Raw genomic sequence first — 24575 nt, forward strand, 5'->3', positions numbered from 1 at the left:
GTTAGTTTTCGGGAAGTTTGTTTTTTTATTAAATTTCTTTAACTTTTTACATTATTTCGTTATTATATTTTTTTCACAGAAAAATATATATGGAGAAACGGATATAATTTTTGTCATGGGAATTACCAGTAAATAAAACACGCTGATTGCCTTCCTATTCGATGAGCCCTGGTCGCAGACCATTAAGCGTACAGCGAAACTGGCTTTAAATACGAAACTTACAACGGTATTAATTAGTTCTGTCAATTGTTTTCCGTCGACGCTTCCATGTGAGATGTAAAAGGCTATGAGCTGCTTCCACGAAAACTTTAGACCGCGAAACATGAACACAAGAGCATAGTTTGCTAGTTTATCAAAACGGCCAAGGTATCCAAGATCTTCGAACCCTTCAACGAGATTTTGTTTGGAGTTATACTCAAGCAGCTTCAAAATGGACATTTCATCCCACATGATAACGCACTGTCGTTCGTCTTTCGTCATTGTCTGAGCTTTTATAGTTAATAATTTAAATAGTTCGGTACAAATCCCAGTGGTTCATTTAATTTCGTTAGCCCTCTTTCTAATCAAAGAGACACACGGGAGAGAAATTATTTTACAACTTCTTAAAAACTCATAAGCTTTGGGCGACTTGTAAAACAGTCTTAGACTAAATTGTTTTTCATCTTCACTCCACGGAGAAACTTTTAAATGATTTAACTGCATTTTCATTAACAACAAACGATTTCTGTCTAAATAGTTCGCAGCGCCCGAGATCACTTCCGGAATGGATAATTTTTTAATACATTTTCGCGTTAAGTTACGTATTGTTTGCCGAGCTTTTTTTAATCGAGCTGTGAGCGTGGCATTATTTTTCATCAACAGCTGTTCTCGTCGAGATATCTGAGGATGTTTTTCTGCATTAACGGCAGGATCACGCTGTAGTGAGATTTCCGTTTCCGGTATACCGGAAGCTTCGGACACAGATATAAACAATGCAGACTGAACCGTTGGTGGCACGAATGTATTTATATCTACCGAATGTGTACTAGACTTATTTGTAGCTGGCAAGGCGTTTGACTTCAACTTCCGCTTGCTGAGTTTGCGATCAAAATTTTCAAAATCATTTGGCTGAAAGTGCGTAGAACAGATGCGTTGATTCTCCAGCTTCCGAGCTTCGACGTTCAACCACTCATCTCTCCCGACTAAAATGATCCACTTGCGTAGACTAAAAAGAAAAACATCACGTCCAGAACCGCATGTAATGATACAAGCACACACTAGAGGATGACACACCTGCAAATACATATACACACCCGCTCACTAATAAATATTCATAGGCACACCAGCAAAGAGGAAAAAAGAAAGTGTCATGCTATTTTCTCATAAATATGGAAACCAGTGAAAGTCATTATTGTAGTGCAAATGCAACTGCTCCATTAATAATTACAATTATTACTTACAATTTGAATGATCAGATATATCTTATCGCGTAGCATCGACTTATATAGTTACAAGAAACTGCCCGATGACAGTCGCTTGCAACGCTTACAAAACAATTCGGGAGTTATATGTTGTTTGGTTATAGTGATAAATCTATGTATCGCTTGAATTTATTTATCTGCAAATGTACGTACATTTTTTCGTTGTTGGGAAATCGATGGAAACTAAATTCGGGACTCGTCTGAGGAACATGTTTACATCCATTATAAGCACATTTATTAGTTACCGGCATGATTAGAAAAGTTATAATTAACAATTGAGAGACTGGAAATATACGAATATATTCGCAGTTTACTTTCTTTACGAAGCACGTGTATAGCAAGGCAGCACTGAAAACGCACCAGAAAGCGAGGGAACGAGTGTTATTTAACATACACGAGAGAGAATAAACGAAAACAGATGGATTAATAATAATTAATGAAAATAGCCACGTGATCTTCAAAACAACTGCTACCAGAGAACATGCAGGGTTAGTCAGTAGAAGTTGGCTGCAAGTGGCCGACATAGCAATGTGGCCTCTTCAAAAAATGACATGTAACAGTGACAGATTTCCATAAGCGCAAACTGACAGTTCGCATAGCAATAAGGTTTTTGAAATATTTCGAAATAGTTTTTATTTTGAAATAGTTAGGTTACTGAAATAATTAATTAATATTGTAATGACAAAATGTAATATCAGTTAAGATTTATTTTCACAACATTACAACATTCACAACATTTTCTCAATCATTATTAAATATGAAACATTATTAAACTATGAAAACATTATTAAATTTACCAACCGAGTGAATTAGATTAGATCAATCTACTGTTGAAGAGCCAAATTTGGAACTAGGAATTCTGTATATTACAACAATTAGAAGTGGGTCACCTGGGAGTAGTATAGAAATGGCTAGCAATTCTAAATGTGATGGTTTATATAGTATATTGTCTCTTTTTGAAAATGAAATAGATTTTCTTATATAAATGATTATTACTCCAACTTTACTATGTGTTCTATCTTTTCTAACTATATTAAAGTTCTTTAGATAAGACTGTTTGTCAGAGGAAAGCCAAAAATGTGAGAATTTGTATCTTTGCTGATTCATATTTATCTTGTAATTTTGGTTATAATTTTCAGTTTTGTCTGTCCTTTGTGCTTATTATTATTTTGTACTGAAAGCGTTTCCAGTAATTTGGTTAAAGCTTGTAGCTGTTTTAAGATAGGAGTGTATTTTTTTAAAGTATGAATAGCAGAGTTGAGTGGAGATTCAAAATTTACTAGTTGGGTTATTTATTGAGCATTTTCTGGTATTTGTAATTCAGTTGCTAATAGAGGACTAGGGGTATGTGTACAGAGTACAACACCATTCGTTGATGTATATGGAGGTTTTGGTTGAGCATCAAAATTGATTGATTTGATAGGCCATGGTTTAGGTGTAAAAGCCAGTATTGATTTCATATCATTTCTAAAGCCATTTGAATCTTTTGCTGCTACATCGGAATAATAGGGAGTACGTGGTTCAGAACAATACATACAATACATAGACGATTCTTCAGGTAGTATAACATCTCCTAAATTTTGGTAATCTGAGAAATTGAAGTTAGGAGATTGTGGTGTTAGAGAAGTTGAGCCTCTTTCAATAAACGCTTCAGCTTTTCTACATGTTATTTTCTTGTTTGCAGCTACAGTTAAAATATTTTTTTCATTGATTCTGTTTGGGCAGTTTATATCAGAGGATGAATGGGTAAACCTACTTTGTGTGTCCCAATCTCAAACATTTTTGACAAACCTTTATAGAAGGGATGTATGGACTGCCTTCAATAAATGAATATGCATATATATTCTGGCAGATTATACCCTTCGAAAGATAAAAGTACTATTCGCGTAGGAACCCATTCCATGTTGCCATCTTTAGTTTCTTTTCTATTGAATCTTTTTGCTTCTGAAACAACTGTTGCACTTGATGATCGAGCACCATTAAGTAAATCTTGGTTAGTTACATCAATCTTGACATTTCTGATAATTCCTTGTTTGTAGATTTGTGTAGATGGAAAAAAGCTATCATGTTGTGTTTATTTAACAAAAAACAGAATATGTTTATCATAAACCGGCCACTCGGTACGATAACCGGTTAACCTCAATTGAGATAATTCTCTTAGCCAGTGTTAGTATTCTAAGGGGATAAAAGTAAATAGGAAAGAAAAGAAGGAAAGTATTCACTAGGTGACTTCTCCGCCTCTCACTTCGCTAGATTTTTTCGCTATTTGCTATCTGCTACATTACACCTCTCAAAGAACGCCCGCGAGCTAACGCTCATAATGCAAAGTGCTCCACGTGAGCGATGAATGTGAAAAGACGCGCGATCATAGCAAGAGGCGGAGCTAGTAATTTATCGGTGTGTTTGTTCACGTCGATACAAGCAGCGCTCGCAGTGGCTTGGGTGATCACTAACCGATCACCCCAGCGTTTCGTGACAAACCCTCCCATAAGGCCTACGCTTCCATATAATATATGTTTTCTGACGATACCTACTGTTACCGGCAATTTTCAAGAACATATTCTAGTAGGCGGTGGCTATCCATTGCACCGATTATTTCATTTAATTTACTTCTCTTTGGTTCAGAGTGCGTTAGTGTGCTCAAATAACAGGAAATTTCTCCCTATTATTTCATGCTAAACAATTTATCAGTCGGTACGATAGAAAGAGTCCCCACCATGTACTTTCTTCAGTTCTACATGTATTTGATCCGATGCTGTGCGCATAGCTATATCCTCATACTATTTCAGTCGCCGGCAATGAATCGTGCCAGTGTGACCTTCATTTGAACCTGACAGCAGAATCCCGTACTCGTCCACCAGTCCCTGGGATAATTTCCATTTTTAACAGAAAATCATCGCCGAATCGGTAAGTCAATTGAACAACATTAACATTCGATGGCATTATCCTTATTTTCTGAACGATTTTGTCATTCAGTGCTCCATTATATAAGATGTGAGACAATCATCTCACTGACAACATTTTGTTTTCATCGATGTACACGTTTTCCCTTTTGAGTGTCGAGTTGGACACTGCTTTGCCAGTTGTAAGAATCTGATACTACGTGCTCCTACCTTATCTTAATGTAATCTTTTATATTTTAGATTGTGGTTTTAGTAAAATGTTACTTCATAGATAAGAATTTTTATCATTATTTACGGTATTTTATAGGTGTTTTTTATTCACTGAATTAATATGTTGGAGCCGACGATATGGTTAGAATTAGATACTAAGCTTTAAGTAAATCTACGTATTGCTAATTGTTTGTTGTAAACAAAACAATACTTTGATATTTTTTACATAGAAATTTTGTTCAAAGATGTATAAACAGTTGCTCTAAAATTAAGGATCATTTTATTTGACAAAACTATATATGCTAAAGTCCTTGCAAAGTAATGAAAACGAGTTTTCTTGTTCCCTAAGCCGAAAGTACCGTCTTCCCGGCCGCATTTGAGTCCGGGAAGAGCCACTTTTGTGGCCTGCATATAAACAAATGCAAACAAGTGAATGTTCAATCATAAACTCTAACTGTTCATAACCGTAAATTTGTAATGTCAGTTGAATAATAAAAACGGGAAGACGGTACTTTTGGCTTAGGGAGCAAGAAAAATAGTATACGACACATGGCCAAAAAGTTAAATGCCCCTGCGTATGTGATATAAAAGCCTCGGCTTCGCCTCGGCCATTGTATCACATACGCCAGGAAATCCAACTTTCTGGCCTAGGGTCGTAATATACTATTTCTCAGACTATTCCAATCAGATTCTTCAATTATTTCGATGTACGTATTAACGCCTCATGCTAAAAGGGTCTACGAAAATACATATCTATTATCCAATTCTTATCTGCCTAAGAAGTAATTTTCTCTCTAAGATAAACTGGTGTCCGTTCAAGCTTGCGGATAGAACTCATCGTGACCTTTTAACGTAATCAGTATCACGATTTACGATTTAGAGAATTAACGTCCATGTAACATCGTAATCCCTGGCCAAGGCATTTCAGTACTTTTCAAATAATTACAAAATATATTACAGCAATTAACTAATCAAAACTACAACGTAACTGCGTCGGTCATCCATGGAACTTATGCTGCTATAAATGATAATTTTGTTTTATTATCAGCACTGACACATATAGGGCGCAAAGAGTAACGCATAAGACGAATAACAACAGAAGTGGATTTAGGAAATAAAAATGTATATTGAATTAAAAATTATATTAAATAATTTTTCAAAAATCATTGTACACATATACCAATCAATATGTAATTATAAGTACGCTTAGGCAATTGTTATATGCTTAGAATTTTAATATCGATTTATTAACGATTACAACAGTATTGTTATATCTATAAATATCTGTTAAATTAATATTCATCAATTGAAATTAACGTGAAAGTCAGAGTGGACGGGTTTTTTGTTACAAGTTATATATATATATTTTTATTTTACAGTTAAAATGTCACGGGAACGCGCCTCCAGAAGATTTTACCGTGTAGAAAGCACTCATGATCTGACGGACTTTATGGACCGCGGTCATTCCGCACAGCATGAGAACCGATGGAATTTTGAAGTAGCATGGGAAGCTGCCAATAAAGGTATCCTTGACCGCAGAAATAGAAGATAATAGATCATTTAAAAAATGGCTCATTCTATATAGTAACGATAGTAGTCGATTTGCGATATCGATACGTTTGTTTCTTATCATTGACACATTATATGTATATCATACAATCTACTACGTGTAATATCAGATATTAAGTTATGCATGGAATGTTATTATTCATCAATGTATTCCATTCCAGTGGGCGGAATATATACGGTTATAAGATCAAAGGCCTATGTCTCGACCGAGGAAATGGGCGATCAGTATTGTCTTTTGGGACCGTACAAGGAAGCTTGCGCCAGAACGGAAGTAGAAGAAACTGACTTTCCTCACCATAGTCCTCTTCAAAAAGCCGTTCAGGTTTTACGTGATCAAGGATTCAAAGTAAGCATCTATTGTACGCATGTTTCAGTTACATCAGAGACATTACATAGCCTTGGGTTATGAGACATTGAATCAGTGAGTGTAAATGTGGATGTTGTCGAATATCTGGCAAAGCTCCAAATCATGAAGATTTTAGTTCAAGGGTATGTTGTCCTCTGATAGTTTATCAAGTAGACGAATTTCCTATTCCACTTGCCAATTGAAACGCAAGAAGATTAGGAAGAAATAGTACATACAACCAGATATTAATTGATGTAGAAAGATTCATGTAACAGTTTATTAATAGAAAGAATGGAATCACGAATATTTGATTAGGTGGTGACGGGAACATGGCTGGTTGATGGCAACCCTCAAATAATTTTATTTGATATTGGAAGTGCAGCGTGGAAGTTGGATGAGTATAAGCAGGAATTATGGGCCACCTGCAATCTTGGAATTCCTCATCTGGACATTGAGGCCAATGACGCCGTTATTCTTGGATACCTTGTCTGTCAGTTTATCTCTGAATTCAGGTAAATTATTATGTAATATCACACAGTATACATATGTAATTTTGGCTTCATTTTCAACATTTATTTTAATGATCCATTTATTTTCTATATTATAGAAAGGCCGCTGAGGAGTATTCAACTGTTCATCCACGAGTTGTGGTTCATTGTCACGAATGGCAGGCTGGTGTTGGTTTGATTGCTTTACGAACGAGACACGTAGACGTTGCTACTGTTTTCACAACGCATGCTACACTTCTTGGGAGATATCTCTGCGCTGGCAAGATCGATTTTTACAATAGTTTAGATAAGGTAATTAATATTTCAACCTGCAATATTTGCTATCAATCTTCAACGACTGCGAACAATTGTATATAATGTATTGTAGTTCAATGTTGATGAGGAAGCTGGCAAACGTCAGATCTATCATAGATATTGTATGGAACGTGCAGCTAGTCATCTTGCTCATGTGTTCACAACAGTTTCTGATATTACCGGCATAGAGGCGGAACATTTGCTCAAACGGAAGCCCGATATCATCACACCTAACGGATTGAATGTGAAAAAATTCTCGGCGATGCATGAATTTCAAAACTTGCACGCTATTAGTAAAGAAAAAATAAATGAATTCGTTAGGGGTCATTTCTACGGGTAAGTGAGAAAAGCATCAATCGATATTTTTGAAGCCTCACGATTTTTTGCAATTGTACTTATCCATTCACCTCATAATTTTAGACATTATGACTTTGATCTGGATAAAACATTATACTTCTTCATTGCTGGACGATACGAATTTGGAAACAAGGGAGCTGACATCTTCATCGAAGCATTGGCTAGATTAAATCATTATCTTAAGACGTCCAGACCGGATGTGACTATAGTTGCTTTTCTTATTTTCCCAGCGCGCACAAATAACTTCAACGTCGAGTCGCTTCGTGGTCATGCAGTAAGTCTAATACTTGCGTATTATTATATAATGCATATATATTTGCGTGATTGTGTATTTATATATAATTTTCGAAAATGTTCCTCTTATCATTCAGGTTACGAAATCTTTGAGAGATACTATACAAGATATACAGCAAAAAATCGGAAAACGCATGTATGAATTGTGTTTATCTGGTCGTATGCCAGAAAGTCAAGATCTACTACTAAAAGATGACATTGTCAAAATCAAAAGGTAAAGCAGTAAGATAAAACCTAAATATATACTTTTTTTAATAATTAATTCTTACAACTAAGGTGTCTTTATGCATTGCAACGAAATGGCTTACCTCCAATCACAACACACAACATCGTGGATGATTGGAATGATCCAATATTGAGTGCAATTAGGAGATGTAATCTTTTCAACACGGTCAATGACCGCGTGAAGGTAATACAGTATAGTGAAAGAAAATCGTATAGGAAAATTATGATGAATCGTCACTAGTGATTTCTAACGAATTAGTATAATGATACAGGATAAAATGTCACGTATAGCAAATACAAATTTTTATCCCACAGGTCATATTCCATCCAGAGTTCCTATCTTCGACCAATCCTCTTTTTGGTTTGGATTATGAAGAATTCGTCAGAGGATGTCATTTAGGTGTTTTCCCTTCGTACTATGAACCATGGGGTTATACACCTGCTGAATGCACCGTGATGGGAATACCGAGCATTACTACGAATCTGTCTGGTTTCGGTTGCTTTATGCAAGAGCATATAGCAGATCCTATGAGCTACGGTATTTACATTGTAGATCGGCGGTTCATAGGTTTGGAAAATACTGTCCAGCAGCTCGCTCAGTACATGTTCGATTTTGCCCGACTTAACAGAAGGCAACGTATCATTCAGAGAAATCGTACAGAACGTCTAAGTGAATTACTCGACTGGAAGAATCTAGGCATTGTATGTATTATAGTGATTTTTCAAGTTATTTTTTGTTTGTAAAATAACTACTATCATTTTTTTTCTTCTTTTCTTGCCTCACAGTATTATCGGCAGGCAAGAATCAAGGCACTGATTACTGTGTATCCAGAACTTGCATCGGAATTCGACGAAGGTGGTGGCAGCCGATTTAATTTCCCAAGGCCGATCAGTGAGCCGCCGTCGCCATCTTCTTCTCGGCATACTACTCCTGCCGCATCAGTTCATGGATCGGAAGATGAGGAAGACGAAGTTGACGAAGAGAAGGAGGTAACTGCAATTGTTTTTGTTATATTTTAGTTCGAAGGACGGTTGAGTTATTTTGGGTTTCTTGCAGCTTGAAGAATTGCGACAAGCGAACGGAAGATAAACACAAATTTCACGATGCGTCCCAGGCCTCTGCGATGCGTTAGGCATACATCATATACTTGTAAGACATTTGTTTGTACGTCAACGAGATTCCTGGCTAATCGAGTCTTGAAAATTCGTAACGTCGTGTGTAAAAAAATATATCGGTTTTACGTTATATTTCATCAACCTGTAGGTACAATATGAGCTCGAATATTTCGCAAAATTGTGTTCCCTTCTACAATAATCATGCCGACATTAGTAGTTACTATGCCATTTGATTAAGATCCGTTTCAGTTATTGGCATCAGAATGAAGAGCTATAGTTGTAACGAATCCATAGGTAATTACGCGAATAGTATTATTCCTTACCATTAGTCGCCATAACCAGTTCATTACCAGCAATAATCTGTCATGCATTGCCAAATAAGAATGTATAACGTTCGCAATAAGTGAAGAGTACGAATATGTCACGATATTTCATTTGATTAGTAACTAGGTATAGTATATGGGAAGTTAAGACATCAATTTCGAAAGAGCTTCGTGAAGTGGTTTCACATGGCAATACAATTTTTTAACGCGTACACTCCTTAAGTATACTTTACAATATGTATGTTGTATAAACCTCCATCTTTACCACAATATTGTTACAATGAGAAAGTATGCAGTATGTTATGAACATAAAAGAATTGTGTTATTGTTATATTAGACAGTTATACTTTTATTAAAAACAAAAATAGAAAACCACAAAATTTTATTTAGTTGTTTTTTTGAAACACCAATAGATTTTCGATGCTTTCAATTAACTGGTGCGAAATACTGCTCCGTTTATATTCCTCTCTTAATTTTAGGGGCAGAATTGCTCTTATGAGTATGGAATATTGCGGAGCTACAGCAGTAGAGTCCCTCTACTAGAGGGGTTTAACATCACCATCTGGCGGAATTCTTTCGAACTAACGGAAAATGCTCCTGCGTGCTCGGTGTTTAGGTTCCACGCCCACTTGCGGAATTTTCCAAAACTACGAAATGCCTAAACAGCTCCATCTGCGGCATCTAACAAATAAATGACAGTTACAGAAAGGACATTTTCAGCAGTCACCTACAAATAATATATTCGGCAAATGTAATTAGACTAAATACATACGTTTTTATATGTTTTATTTGGTTGTAATTGAAGTCTAAAACATTTGTCTTCACAGTAAAATGTATACTAGTGTTATTTACACATTGCATTCCATTCATACAGCATACATACATTTATAGCATACAGATTAGTTACCCATATTTAGTCATACAATTTTTTCATGGATCTATTCCAAATATGTAATTCGAAAGTACAGAATAACTTAAGTGAAACATCAATGCGACGAAAGCGCACTGTCGTTTGCGTGAAAGTTTGAAATAAAAATCCAGACAATCCTTCATTCAAAATTCAATGTTCAACAAAACAAAGAGCCTGCGAGAGAATAATGAAGATTCATACATCCTGCACTCAGGGCGAATTGCCTGGTACATTCTTTCTCGTATGCTTCCCCTATAAATAGTTTACGTTACTCTGCAATGCAGAAATTAATCTAATAATTGGCTCTGACTTCGGATTCAGTATTATTACAATTAATAATTACAAAATTCCATGACATCATTACTCGCGCCATCTATGTATATACGTCTACTCGATTTGCATCTCCGAATTATTAAAAAAAATACTCACGATAAATACCTCATTGGTTACCCTGAATTCGCATGGATGTCCTTGCCACGTCCTTAATAGGACCGAACAGTTTGGCATGATTCCATGATAGAAAACAATAGTGATACATTTATGTTTTCAATATTAATTTTCTAGCATCTATGACCGATTGGAAGGACAATTATCGTCGTCGCTCAATGTCATCGCTCTGGTCGCAAGCCTTGGAAAATACACTTAAAGGAATAAAGGGAGACTCGCACAAGGCATAAAGTCAACCGCACTTTGTCGTCCCTTGGATAAACTGAAGGTGGCATGAACTATTATATATTAATTATTGACATAATATACAAAATGGGACACTACAAAAAGTTACATGTTTATATGCAGGAAACATTACATCTGGCATTCGTAACGGTTACAGTCGCTCCCCATTTCTGGTTATGCAACAGAGTATAATATTTACAAATAGAAAGAAAAGAAAGAAATAAGTAAACGATTAATGCGCATGACGATTAATACTAAATCTTAACGTAAGGTGTATAACAATGTACAAATTCGATGAAAAGCTTCACGTGGTTAAAAATGTTTTCCCGCAATGACGATTAACATAATTAATAATTTGGAATGATGAAAACATTATCATGAGGTGGTTAAGTGCATTTAATATGGTTTAATGAGATTCAACGTCTAACGCTTCGTGAACAGCAGTTTCTCTCAGTTCTATGTGAATTGAGATACAGTTACATTAATACTTGATATCGAAAAATGGCATGATACCCGAATACAAAATACTTTTTCTTACTATAATTTATGATTAACGCAATTTTAAATGTGTATTATTGAATACAATGCCTATCTAACTGAAAGAGAATATCATTTGCATCCACGTTTTATTACCCGTTCGGAGAAGACTTTATATTTTTGTACAAATTGAATAGTGCCAATTGTATTGAAGTCGTGAAAGGAAGAAGAAAAACCATCGAGTCAACCAAGATGGTCGTATCGATTTGTTGAAGACAAAAAGTTTACAAGGTTTATTCAACTTTTTACCATAACGCATTATTAGCGCTACATTAGCATTGATTCTAATACGTTATCCTAAATGGCACAGTTTTGACACTACACTATGAGAGCGACTTTACAGAATAAAGAAGGATAGTGTACACAGTTAGAGAAAAAAAAGTAACAATACGTAATTCGCTACAAAGTTAAAAATATTAATAATACACATTTTATTTTATTTTTCTTTTAATATTTCGATACCACGAACATACATGCAATTCCTTTTTATCCCCGTAAAATTCGTAAATCTGTTATTTGTTAATTGAGCACAATCATTAAAAACGGAAATGTACAGAATCCCAGAATTGCAAAAGATCCATCTCTCTTGCACTTACATGCGTATGTGAAAAAATATGTGAGTATACGTCAATTCCTATGACAACATTCACTGTTACTATTGACAAGGTAAAATCATTTACAAGGCCTGCGCATACATTGATTTGTAGATTTCGGAAAACGTTGTCGATCAGTATAAAAATAACATGAATCGTACTCACAATGTACTGCACTCACGATACCTCTTACGTTTTTTTTTCTATATAAATAACAACAAGTGTTTCGCTAACACGACGAGGAAATTTATATGAGGAAAGGAAGTATTAAGGAAAAATTGACGAACTGAAGTATGATGACATTTAACGGTGGTAATAACAGCGCGCGATGCACAAAATAGTGATACAGATAAGGTTCAAATGGTACATCAAGTCCGAAATCCAAGATCAGATACTTGCGCATGCCCATAAATTTCTGAATATTTCTAGAAAGCCGATTAATTACTTTACGCAACGCTCGGATACATGTAATAATTAAATAGACATTTCTCATGTATTGACATGTTTTTCTTTTTAATATATCGGATAATTATTTACGAATTTCTCAATGTTCTCGTTGAACTTTAGTCGCAGGGGAAGGAAGAAAGTTTTTCAACCCTTAGACCATAGGTACAGACAGCCTTTGGTTATAAAACGAAAAACTATTTAATAACGTTACACGATATCGCTTAATATTTCGATAAATATTCATTTGACCAAACTGTAATCTAAACTAGGAGTCTTTAGTAATTGGCATTTCACGGCGGCATATGGCCTCAAAAAGTATGATAAGCGGGTTAAGTATGTTTGCCCTTAGATAAAGACAATTGGAAATACGGAAGTGTGCCACGGTACTTTTTAAATGCTTTCAATATGCTTGCAATGCTAAAATGTTCCATAGGTTTTTTTTTTTTATCTAAAAGCGCGTAATATTGAAATTTTTGACGCACGTTAATCGTACGGTCCCCCAAAAATCCATTATCGCCATGCAAGAACAATTAACAATAATGTACTGAAAGGATGTCAAACGTGACAAGATTAACGTACATACTCAATTTAACGTTCGAATGACAATAAATTACAATTTGAGGAGAGGAAGATACAATTATCACCGACAAAGCAGTTGCATTATCGCGCGATAGCTGACGTATAAATATTAAAGTTTGTTCGGTTAGTGACTCTGGCACAATCGCAATTAGTAACATTGTTTCTGGCTAGAGCGGCAGGATAACTGGAGTTGACGTACGTTACGAAATTATGTCTAACTGTTTGCGTGTAATGTACGTGGTAGCAACAGAAAGATCTTCGTACAGAACTACCATTGGCAGGAGGGTCAGGAACGAAATGCGTGTCTCCGATTCCGTACGCATGATCGCGACGACTGAAGTTACGTCTGAGGTCCGTTGTTATTTAATCTCCGTATCATTGCTTGCGTGGACGGATTTCATTATCTCTTTCTGATTTAGGTATGATTTGATTGCGTTCCCCCCATCCTCTGCTGCATCATGCTCAGGAGCAATTCCGAGTACTGTTGCATCATGTTCACCACCTTACCTTGGTCCTGACCAGCGACTAATTCTTGAAACTTTGCCGTAGCCTCGTTCGCGGTGACGGTGTCGTTGTTGCTGTCTTCGTGACTTCCTCCGGTTCCTGCGACGAGCCGAAGGGTGCGCATCGCTTCGTTAACGGAAGACTCAAGACCGCGTAACATGATGTCTCTGTCGAGAGCTGGATTCGATGGATCGCCACTGCTGTCGATGGTCAGTCGTTTGTATAGCTGGACGACGTTGTCGGCTGTCCTGGTGAGTTCGTCGGCGATGGTATTGCACAGTTGAGTGGACACTGGAAAGAAATTATTAGATGGCCAATGAGATGCAGATATTCAAATAAATTCTCTTTGAAAATCCTTGTAGCTTGCGGTAAGACGCTGTGCCCGTCGCAAGTTTGGTGAAAGCAGGAGTCACTGTGTAAAGGTCCTTTTAATGGATGCGACACTCTTTATGCTTTTTTTGCGTGACTGTACATGGTGTGACAAGTGCTTTTACCAGTGGATTACACGTATTAAGTGAAATCGTGCAACGTGCGGATCTTACGGCTTCTAAAATCCGTATGAGACCATGCTATTATGATCGGTTGTTTCTATGATGTTTTTGTTCTTTATGCTATTGGTATGAAATCTAAAATTTTCATTCTATTCTGTTAATTTTTTATACGATTGACTAGGTCTGGAAAGATTTTTATATACGACTTGCATTCGACATATGAGTAATATGTATAGTTTGTCTGTGGTTCTGAGTATTATGTACAATATTTACAAATTTTGTGTAACTATTTTCCGAGTTGTCTGTTCTGATATCCATGAAAGTTTCAAGAACTTAATTCGACTGTTGATCGAATAAGTAGTATTGATAATGGAAGAAAAAGATTCTGTAAAAGACGTGAGTGAGTATAATGATTGTCTACAATTTTGAAATTTTATTTTGATATAATTAGTCAACTCTCTGTGTTATTAATGTTGTTTAACTCAAGCTGTGAATCACTCCAAGCTAATTCGGAATAGAAAGAACGTAGCAAGTATGTACAGCAATCTACAGACTAGAATCTAGTCTGTACTATATCTTGCTAATGATTTAATGTAAAATTGTCAATCATAGCATGATCACTTACAAATTTTTTAATATATCGAATGATTTATTACATTCACGGCACAGCATTCTCAATAGGCGTCTTTAGTTTACCTAATTTGTTATCCATGTCTACTGTAAGAATAATATTTTGTTAGATGATATCCCACCACATGTCGATGACCATGAAAACAAACTGAATTCAACCGAACGCAAAATATTGATTAAGTTAGTAAAGCATAGTTTTACACAAAGAGTACGAGAAAATAAAAAATCTGTATTAGTATAATTTTGTCACAGTGAAAGATAAAATTTCCGAAGAACTTACGCTGTGCGCTGGCAACATCAATGGCGCGGTCAGTATCTTTCACAGGAAGTTCCTGAGGACTGGGTTCAAGTTGATTACGATTAGCTACGGCCATTCGCGAGTTTCCTTGACCCGTTGTACCTCCTGTTCGGCCATTTGTTATGACTGACGATGATCCAGACCTTCTTATTGTCGCATTGGCTATACTTAAACTAATCAGCAACAAAAATACAATAATGAGTATATTTATTAATTTCTTAAACCTTAGCATGAATTTATCAAAGACTAATAAATAATTTACCTAGCTGAGGAATGGTCGATACTGATACTTCTAGGCCTTGGAGGTAAAGCTGGCTTTCCTCCATTTCCATTTGACGAAGTGTCTTCCGAGCTGGAATCCTCTTGATTACCAACTTGACTTAGATTTACTGTGAGTAGAGAGGGGACAAAATTTATAGTTAAATATAAGCCAATGTTGATATGATATCAATTAAATTGTCTTGAGATTTTACATACCACTGGAGTAAGCTCCTTGCATCCCCCGTCTTCTTAAGACTGAGGGAAGATTCGTACTTGACGAAGAGTTCGATTTGATCTGGTGATTGGCTTTATTCTGTGAACTAATTGTTGGTCTCATCAGTCCACTCATCCTATTGTTTCCAGATTGAGTGTTCCAACTTCTTCCGCTTACTGCTACTCCCACATCTGACTCAGAGTCACTCTGCTAAACAAATGCATTAATAAGATCATTTGTTCACTCTTAATATTTGTGGTAATAGGTCATTTGCGTGCCATAAATTTTATAGATACCTGATTTAGTACACCAACGCTACTACTTCTTGTCATATGAGTTGAATGACTCTTTCCGGCTACATGCCTAGACTGTCCTCCACTGTTAGCACCTCCACTTCCGCTTCTAGAGGAAGTGCTTGTATTTTTACTACCTAGTTTTCCTGCAACTGAAGAACCTGGTGAGCGAAACGCCATCTACTTAGCGTGCCTGGCATGCATTGTTATAGAAAAATCGTTACATTTAAACAGTAAGTAATATAATTATCAATTATTATGAACATAGTAGAAAAGTGTGCGATCATTGTTAAAACATTAAAAAAAAGAAAGGTATATAGTATTGTTTCTCACAATCGCAAAGAAACAGGACTGCTTCGACTGTTCCTGTAATTGCTGAAGAGCGTGCATCGAATGCAGATCTAAATGCAACGAGGACATGGAGGATGAAGGATACCTTGAATCGGGCCATGCAGTAATCGGTTTGGTGGGCTGACGGATAGGTCGCTGAGCGAACAGGCGCGTCTCATGCCACTGCCATCCTCTTCGCCGTGAACAACCTTTGATGACAGTCGCCCCGCGCTAGTGCCAACTGTTGACAATACGCAGGCACATGCACTAAACTACCAACTGTACACTGACGCTTTTTGTTATAAAGAAATATTTGCTATGTCTTGAAGCCGACAAAACAATAAATGAAAAGATGCCATGTGACCTCATGAATGCTATTGCTACTTGCATAAGCGATTGCAAAATGAATCAGGCACTTCTTGCATAACGTGATATATCGTCAATATCAAGAAAAATTATTTTGGACGTACAAAACTTAAGCTAGAATATAGCTTTCAGAAAAAAATTGTGAAAAGAAAAGTTTTTTTAAGAATAGTCAAAGTGTTTCAACTGAAATTATATAAGATGTAATTAAATTAGTGCTATAATGCAGGAAGAATTTTGGGAATGAATAAGTAGGGATAAGGGGGGATAAGCCAGAGGAATTTTACAAACATGCGTTTGCTTGTATGTCATGCTAAAAGAAAAAAAAAATCCGTAAAGCCACGTTTTTCATAAACTGTCATTCAAACTGAAAAGTAATTGCTGTCTTTAAAAATGAAAAGTGATATTCAATGTATGTAAATTGATGGTTGTAAAATCTGTACCGCGTTGCTTATATAATCTGATTTTAACAAAAGAAATCTGCGTGTCCTTAATAAATGATAATAATTTCATGTTTCTGCACAAGCCGTGCAAGCGTCTTGTATCCAATATATACAGGGTGTTCGTTATGAAACGCACTGTAGTAACACTATTACATTCCTTTTCAAATTCTAATGAATACGTGTATTTTCATTTTTTATTTCATATATCAAAATTTTGAGATAATCAAGGTTGAAGTTGCAGTAATGCGACCAATCAGAACGCGTTTAAACGGAACGTAGATGACGTCGCGAGCCAGCCCGCAAGACCTGCTTGCACTAGGCCAGTAACACTAAGAGTATCGTCGTTGTGTCCCTGTTTATCTGCAAGTAGTTGAGTAAGATACAAGAGACAATACTCTTAGTGTTATTGGCCTACTGTAAGCAGGCCTTGCGGGCTGACTCTGGACGTCATCTACGCTCCGTTTAAACACGTTCTGATTGGTCGCATTACTGCAACTTCAACCTTGATTATCTCAAAATTTTGATATATGAAATAAAAAATGAAAATACACGTATTCATTAGAATTTGAAAAGGAATGTAATAGTGTTACTACAGTGCGTTTCATAACGAACACCCTGTATATATTGGATACAAGACGCTTGCACGGCTTGTGCAGAAACATGAAATTATTATCATTTATTAAGGACACGCAGATTTCTTTTGTTAAAATCAGATTATATAAGCAACGCGGTACAGATTTTACAACCATCAATTTACATACATTGAATAATGAAATTGATACAATATAATAGCCAGAAATGAAGTCGCTATGTATAAAAATAAGTATGAAGCATTGACATTAGAAGAACTTCGTGCATCGATCACCTAAGTATAATCGAATGACTGTGGTTGCAACTACCGATGTAACAAAATACGTTGATTATAAGAATATCGACAAATTTTCTCTCCGATAACTACTCCGCCTTTCCTTCAACACTGGTAATTACAATTTCAAGTGATATGTTGTTACAACAAATTTTTGCTGCTCTGTAAATCTTTTCCTACGCTCTGAGATACCTGGATAATGATGCTTCGAAGGGAGTACAGATTGGTTGATAGTTGGCAAAGTCTTCGTCCACTTCATTTGACTCTGACATCGTGAAGCGGGCGGCCATAATCGTTTTGGTGAATTGGCACAACTTGAGCCAGGCGTTGATGATCCACTTTCCATTAAAGATTTATCCATCGCAGAGATATCAGCGCAATCACTATCTTCACCACCGGAATGAGCACGAATTTCACGTCTGAACATGGAACATCTTGTATCCCTTTCTGCTTCGAGTTTAGCAAAATTCTCTTGACAGTGTATCAGTCTCAAATCCTTTCCTTTCACGAAATATTGTTCTCTTCTGACAAGATTTTCAAATTCCTTGGAAAGAAGTTTAACAGTCCCTTCTATTGCTCGAGTTATCCTTATATCAACACTTGTGTCTGTATTGTCGAATTCCTTATTTTCAAGAGGCAAGGTGTTATTGGATACTTGTAATTCTGCAGATTGCAATTCAAAGGATGGAGCACCGTTTGGCTCTAAGGAGTCATACGACTCTTGTGTGTCTTTGGTAGGAATCTCGTTTTCAAAGCATGTTTCACAGTCTCGTTCATGGGATGAACTTTGTCCTATGCTCGAGTTATCACGATCCTTGCTATCGTCGTCTGCATTGTTAATGTTTTGATATGACAAATTTTCAATATTGTTATCGGTACCATATATAGCTTCTTTAGGTAAGCTCATACTGCTACTGTGATTCACTTGCAAACTAAAATATTTATTTCTTTCCGTTTCACTTTCACAAGGCTGAACAGAATAACTTGGCGACTGTATAAATCTATCGCATTTTTTCTCTGATTCGTGGTTGTCGAATTCTGGAGTATTTGCATTAACGGGATTTGGTGTTTGTTCAGACGACTGTAGATTTCGTAAAGCCTGCGGCTGCTGAGTGGATGGATCCACATTGTATTTATTCCAAGCTGGTCTTGCTCTGTTACGCATACTTTGAGTACGGGAAGAATTTCTCTTTGGCTTAGGCGGTTTGTGCGCTACAAAATCGTTTAAGATCAACATGGACTTTGGCTCAGTAGGTACCTTTAAGCTATTACTTCTGGAGTTGGCTATACTGTTCGATCCGTCATTGAAATCAGTACTTTTTTCATTATCGTTATCAAAATTGAACTCATAGTAAACACATGTCTTTGGCTGTACATTGTCGTTCATAAAATTCATACCAGCCTTTGTTTCGTTCAGTCTTGTATCTTGAAGAGATTTTGATCTAAAGACTGCTCTGTGCAGACTCGAAGTATCAGCTGCTTGTTCAGTATTAACCGTACTCTCGACGGTATGATTAGGATTTCCACTGTAAGTTTCAGAGTTCTGTCTCTTACGCTTATAATGCGAATCGAATAGCATTTCTAGGGGTGCAGATTTTACCAGAGAATCTGAGTCATCCGTCAAGATACTTTCGGTACTTCTGTGATCGGCATTTTCTTGCAGTGGGAACATTTGATAATCAGACTCATCAGTCAGGATACTCTCTTGACTTCTTCCAGCTTGCATCTTGCGTCGAGATAAAAAGAAACTCGCACTGGAATGTCTGTCGTGATCATACTGATTACAATCCAAAAGTTCAGCACTACCTTTTGAAAAGGATTCTACTGACGCATCCGAAAGGATACTTTCCTGGGAGCGAGTCAAAATTTTCTTGTAAAGACTCTGATAATTGGAATAGTTTTTACTTTCCGTGAGATTATCTCTTTGGATATTTATCTGATAATCGCTTACGCATCTTCGTGGGGGGTTTTTGAAATCACCCTCTAAGGAATCGTCGCTGAAGTTTCCATTTCCTTCCTCTTCGTCCTCGTCGGAGAGCTGGGTAAGAGTCTCGATGTTATGCTCATTCATAGCTGGTAGACTCTCAAAGGACTTTGCAATATTCTCCATTTCTTCCTCGTTGTTATCGAGGCCTATGAAATAGCTGCAGGACTTTCTCTTCTGTGCGAATCTCGCGAAACGATTGGCATTTTTTCTGCAGCGTTCCTTCAAGATTTTTAATTCCTCGCAAACCGGCGACTCCGGCAATGACTGATTAGCCTTATTTATGGACAGCTTATACTTTTCAGTTTTCTTAAGAGTCAATGTTAGCGGACGGCATACTGCGGTCTTTGCGCGCTCGCTTATGCACGAGGTGGTTTGACTTTTGGGCATACACTTTTCGTTTGGTACTTCGAGTATGGATAAAGCATTTCCCACACCCTGGACTTTGTTAGCGAGTTGCTTGGGGTTAAATTTGGGTTTTGGATTTGGCATGGGCTTGCAGGGATTAGTCGGTTTTGCGGAGTGGTGTGTTTGATCTGATCTGTTACCTGTGTTGAGTCTATTTTGACGATGATGCTTTTCCGGAATGTGACTGCTTAGGTCGGAGATGCTCTGGCTGGATTTTAACGATGACTTATAACCAACCTATTTCAGAATGAAATATTTCACGATTACGCACCATTTTCTTTATATAAAAGATTTCAGCCAACAAACAATTACTCACGCTTTGTAATTTTCTTCTTGTTTCCTCTATCCTCCTTTGCAATTCCTCACGATTTTTCGACACACTCACTACAGCCGTGTTTCGTGATTTATTCGTAGAGACTTCACCACCGCTGCTCCTGCGTGCATAAACAATTTATTAGTTCAATACACTTCTGATAAGTTCTTCGTTAGTCCTGTATATTTTATACAAACGAGAGTATCACCTTCCGTGAAACTGGGAACTGATGCTAGTAGTCTTAGTTCGATTCGTTGGTTCATCAGCTCCACTGAGAGACTCAAATGCATTCTTAAGATATTTTTCCCGATGACTTTGATTAGCCATCTGATCAAATCCTTCGGAACTTGCTTCGGACAGCATGGACAAGGGATTTCTCTCAGCACTAGGCGTTGATGCACCGCCTTCTGAGTCTGAATCTTCCTGGCTACCAGAAGCAGTCATTTCACTGGTCCGGCCACTTTCACCGCTTCTGGGTTTTTTCGATCGTCTTTGAGATCTGTATATAAAATTAAAAAGGGTATAATACAATTTTCTATCTACGAAGGACAAGGACAAATTCAAAAATTCACATAGATACGCACCTTCTTAGTTCCTCAACATCCATGGCGTTCACCGTAAACTGGTTGGATACGATATCTTCTGGTGGAGGATAGTACATTAAACGATGATGAGATTTCTCAGAGCCGGTCGTTCCATTTTCACCCTCGGAGTAATCCTCTACGTCTCCATCATGCTCGGTACTCTCATGGTCCTGTATGAAACGCGGAAGAAAAAAAAATGATGGAATGGAGTTGCATGGTTTTATACAAATGTATGAATCATATTTTTAACATCCCCGAATAGTAAGGGAAATAATATTTCAATGACGCTATAAAATCATCTAAACACGAGAAGGAGAGACATTAATTGCATAAGGTAACTATGCATCGATAAAAAAAATGTACATGTAGTACCACTTCTACGTACTCAATTCTACGCAGTATCACTAAGAATGACTACATTACAATTTGCGTATTTACGAACAGTAGAATAAAAATAATGAGAAAATGGTGTAAGGCATAAGCTGTGATTTAATGATGAGCGTAATACGATAGCCCCAAATGGTACTTATACTGATAGAATGGCTATTTACAGATTTCAGCTAATCAAAAATAATATACTATAACGCCCAAACGATAGTTTAGTGCCTGGTCTTCTATTTTTGTCTATGTAAATGATACTGATACGGATTGATGATATAATTGTCATTCATTTTTAATTTAAATTATTGCGAGGGAAAGAGAACGACATCTCAATCAATCGTACGGAGGATATTGATCTTGCCATTTATTTTGGACAGCAGCTGAGTGGCAAATACCTCGAATTTGAAGCTGCCAAGACTGCTGTCATCGGTGTGATGGCGACTCCTCGATAGACGTGTCAACTCCGTGATATTGCTACCTCTAGTAATGGTCACGTTACCGCCTGTCACCTACGTGACCGATCGAAATAATGGTGTGATCAAAGAAAATGATAATTTCAAACAAAGAGAAATATAGAAAAATATGCAAACTGGATGAAGCGTTAAAACGCACAAGCTGATAGTGTAAATGAAGAAAAATATACGTAGCGACGGAACACACTACCAAGTTTGTATAATAAATTTTTATGTAAAGTTGCAGGCCCACGTTGTTCTACCATATCTAGCAAAAGGTGCTTACAACGACATGTGACTTGGCAAATACAAAAAGTATTACATAAACGTAAAAGGCATTACATTTTAAGACTTAAGTAAATTCTAAGGCGACGCTGCTATATGTGAAACACGCATAAATTTCATTCTGATTCGTGTAAGCATTTTCCATCGTTAGGCATGCATTTTGTAAATGATTTGATTTATTGTTAATACAATCCAATGCGGTTGCCAGTGATAAGTTAGTACCTGCTTCGAATCGTCAGTCAATTCTCTGTAACTATCTGGACATGGATGAAATTCTTGCTCCTCCTAGAAATTTTTTGTGAAAGTGTTAATGATTTGGGTGCGGAATGATATCATGTGAATGCATTATTGGAAATTGTAATTGCGTGCGATATATGCGCGGCTGGCGTAATGGTTGATGGTACGTGATAAGGATTCGATTGAAATTATGCGGGAGTTTGATACTGTGTAGATACCTATTATCACTTAAAATCTATTGTGCGGAATTGTACAATTACTAATGTTTGCGCGAACATTTTTACTTCTCTTGCGATGAGGTGTTTGTGAAATATTTACAATATAAAAACTTCTCGACATTGACAAGCCGGGAATCCGCAGAAGCCACAGATTTTATTTGATTTAACGACACATACGCTCATTGGCAAAGAAAAACACTGCGTCAAAGAATTAAAGATATCAGAATTAATTTCTATTGATCAAACATAAGCGAAGCATAAACTAAATAAATCATAAATAAATAAGATACAATAAACTTCTATCAGCAGTGTCAATGCCCATATTAACCTGCTTAGAATTTTCGTAATGCAATTTCCACACCTTAACGAAATCTCATGTTTCAAACATTAACGTACAGCGGATCCAAAAACATATGAGAATTCAACGTAAATTCAAAAAAAAAAAAAGTATTTCACATACTTTGACATTCCTCATTAGCCTAATATCCTAAGATCACTAACCCTTTTGATGATCATAGTGTCGCGTCGATAGTCACTGCTACATTTCGTTTCGGTTCCACTGTCGATGGAGCTGTCCTTAGAACCTCCACCACCACCACCACCTCCATCAGAGTCAATGGCACTTCGAGGAGGAGGAAATGGTATAACCTCATCGCTGTCGTAAACTGACTTGACAGTAATAGCGTCCCCCTGTTGTACCCGTTGAGCCCAGCGTCCCTTCGGTAGATCAACGCCAAGAGACCTGACACCAGACCCTAAGGGAGCAGTTTCTTCCTGGGTGGCAGCAGTGTCGATTTGTTTTTTAGCCCAGAGTGGCAACTGCCCGACACTAAACCGATAGTCCGGCCCATTCCCTTGGGGTGTCGGATTGGCATTAGGATCAAGGAATTCCTTAGGAGGCGATCCAAAAGTTTCATTGTCCAGCTGGATGTTGACACCACTGCCGTTGACTTGTGGCACCCGTCTAACAAATTTACATGAGTCTCAATAAAATTGCCTGGGAAGATCCTTAGCATTACATGTACACGACACTGGGAAAAAGGATGTACTCACTTTCCAGCACGCATGGCCTGCTGAGCAAGACGTGCTTGCATGGTCACTACCATGTCATGAGGTACCCGCCACACGAAAACACAGCCATCTCCGCTAGCAGAAACCAAATGACGGCAATCGGGACTAAAGCGAAGTCCTGTTACCAATTCCGAATGACCCAACATCGTAGCCATGCATTCTCCGCTGTAGTAATCATAAACGCATAGTGTCTTATCGGTACAGGAGGTAGCCACATAAATACCGGATGCATCTAAAATAAAATTTTTAAACGGTACCGTACTGGGCTTATTTCTTTTTACGACACGGTGATATCACACTGGTTTGTATTTACTTGTTAAATATAAAATTATCAAGTATTTAATTACCTAGGACAACTTTGATAAGAGAGCCGTCTTCGCCGACGGAACCCTTAAAGGTTTTACTATGTTTGCCAGTCGTTACGTTGTATACTCTAATATTTCTATCCTGACATGCCGTGAGGACGTGTTTTTGACCAGAATCAACTTCCATATCGTAAAGAGTTGTCTTTCCTTGAGCATTGTGACCTCTGGCAAACTGCGGAATGCCACCTGGTATCTAGCGTAAAGCATAAAATCATGTATTAGCATTTATAGTATCTGTTAA

The 24575-nt window shown here is 37.1% G+C and overlaps 2 protein-coding genes across 15 annotated transcripts in view; one reads left to right on the forward strand and one right to left on the reverse strand.

The window, feature by feature from the left end:
* Positions 1–839: 839 nt before the first annotated feature.
* The window catches only part of LOC107271231 (mitogen-activated protein kinase-binding protein 1), a 70516-nt gene continuing 46780 nt past the window's right edge, over positions 840–24575 (reverse strand). For 4 of the 14 annotated variants that reach the window (XM_015746968.2, XM_015747004.2, XM_025088883.1 and 1 more), the window contains 16 exons: positions 24317–24527; positions 23952–24201; positions 23400–23862; positions 22666–22728; positions 22102–22215; positions 21326–21495; positions 20950–21240; positions 20745–20862; positions 20569–20665; positions 16472–16606; positions 16039–16187; positions 15745–15952; positions 15530–15656; positions 15250–15440; positions 15036–15056; positions 10376–14139 (listed from right to left, as the gene is read on the reverse strand). In XM_015746968.2, the coding sequence (XP_015602454.1) occupies positions 13760–14139; positions 15036–15056; positions 15250–15440; positions 15530–15656; positions 15745–15952; positions 16039–16187; positions 16472–16606; positions 20569–20665; positions 20745–20862; positions 20950–21240; positions 21326–21495; positions 22102–22215; positions 22666–22728; positions 23400–23862; positions 23952–24201; positions 24317–24527 (2988 nt within the window). In that variant the 3' untranslated portion in view covers positions 10376–13759. Of the gene's footprint in view, positions 1273–10111; positions 10288–10375; positions 14140–14964; positions 15057–15249; positions 15441–15529; positions 15657–15744; positions 15953–16038; positions 16188–16471; positions 16607–18228; positions 20666–20744; positions 20863–20949; positions 21241–21325; positions 21496–22101; positions 22216–22665; positions 22729–23399; positions 23863–23951; positions 24202–24316; positions 24528–24575 lie in introns of those variants that run through there. The other 10 variants (XM_025088856.1, XM_025088862.1, XM_025088880.1 and 7 more) reach the window with 10 other exon arrangements.
* Positions 4221–9939, forward strand: LOC107271284 (glycogen [starch] synthase). Its single transcript, XM_015747080.2, has 12 exons — positions 4221–4367; positions 5953–6096; positions 6304–6488; positions 6804–7000; positions 7096–7288; positions 7365–7627; positions 7712–7922; positions 8020–8156; positions 8219–8351; positions 8483–8869; positions 8954–9157; positions 9225–9939. Exons 2-12 carry the CDS (start codon positions 5958–5960, stop codon positions 9255–9257), a joined length of 2082 nt encoding a protein of 693 aa, XP_015602566.1. The 5' UTR covers positions 4221–4367; positions 5953–5957; the 3' UTR covers positions 9258–9939.

Source organism: Cephus cinctus, unplaced genomic scaffold, assembly GCF_000341935.2.
Source record: "Cephus cinctus unplaced genomic scaffold, Ccin1 Ccin1_scaffold0080, whole genome shotgun sequence".
NCBI classification, from domain to species: Eukaryota; Metazoa; Arthropoda; class Insecta; order Hymenoptera; family Cephidae; genus Cephus; species Cephus cinctus.

Excerpts from the sequence above, each read along its gene's own strand:
- LOC107271284 (XM_015747080.2), top strand. The coding sequence starts at position 5,958 with ATGTCACGGGAACGCGCCTCCAGAAGATTTTACCGTGTAGAAAGCACT. Across the intron at positions 7,289-7,364 it reads TTTACAATAGTTTAGATAAG|TTCAATGTTGATGAGGAAGC; the intron begins GTAATTAATATT and ends AATGTATTGTAG. Across the intron at positions 8,352-8,482 it reads CGGTCAATGACCGCGTGAAG|GTCATATTCCATCCAGAGTT; the intron begins GTAATACAGTAT and ends TTTATCCCACAG.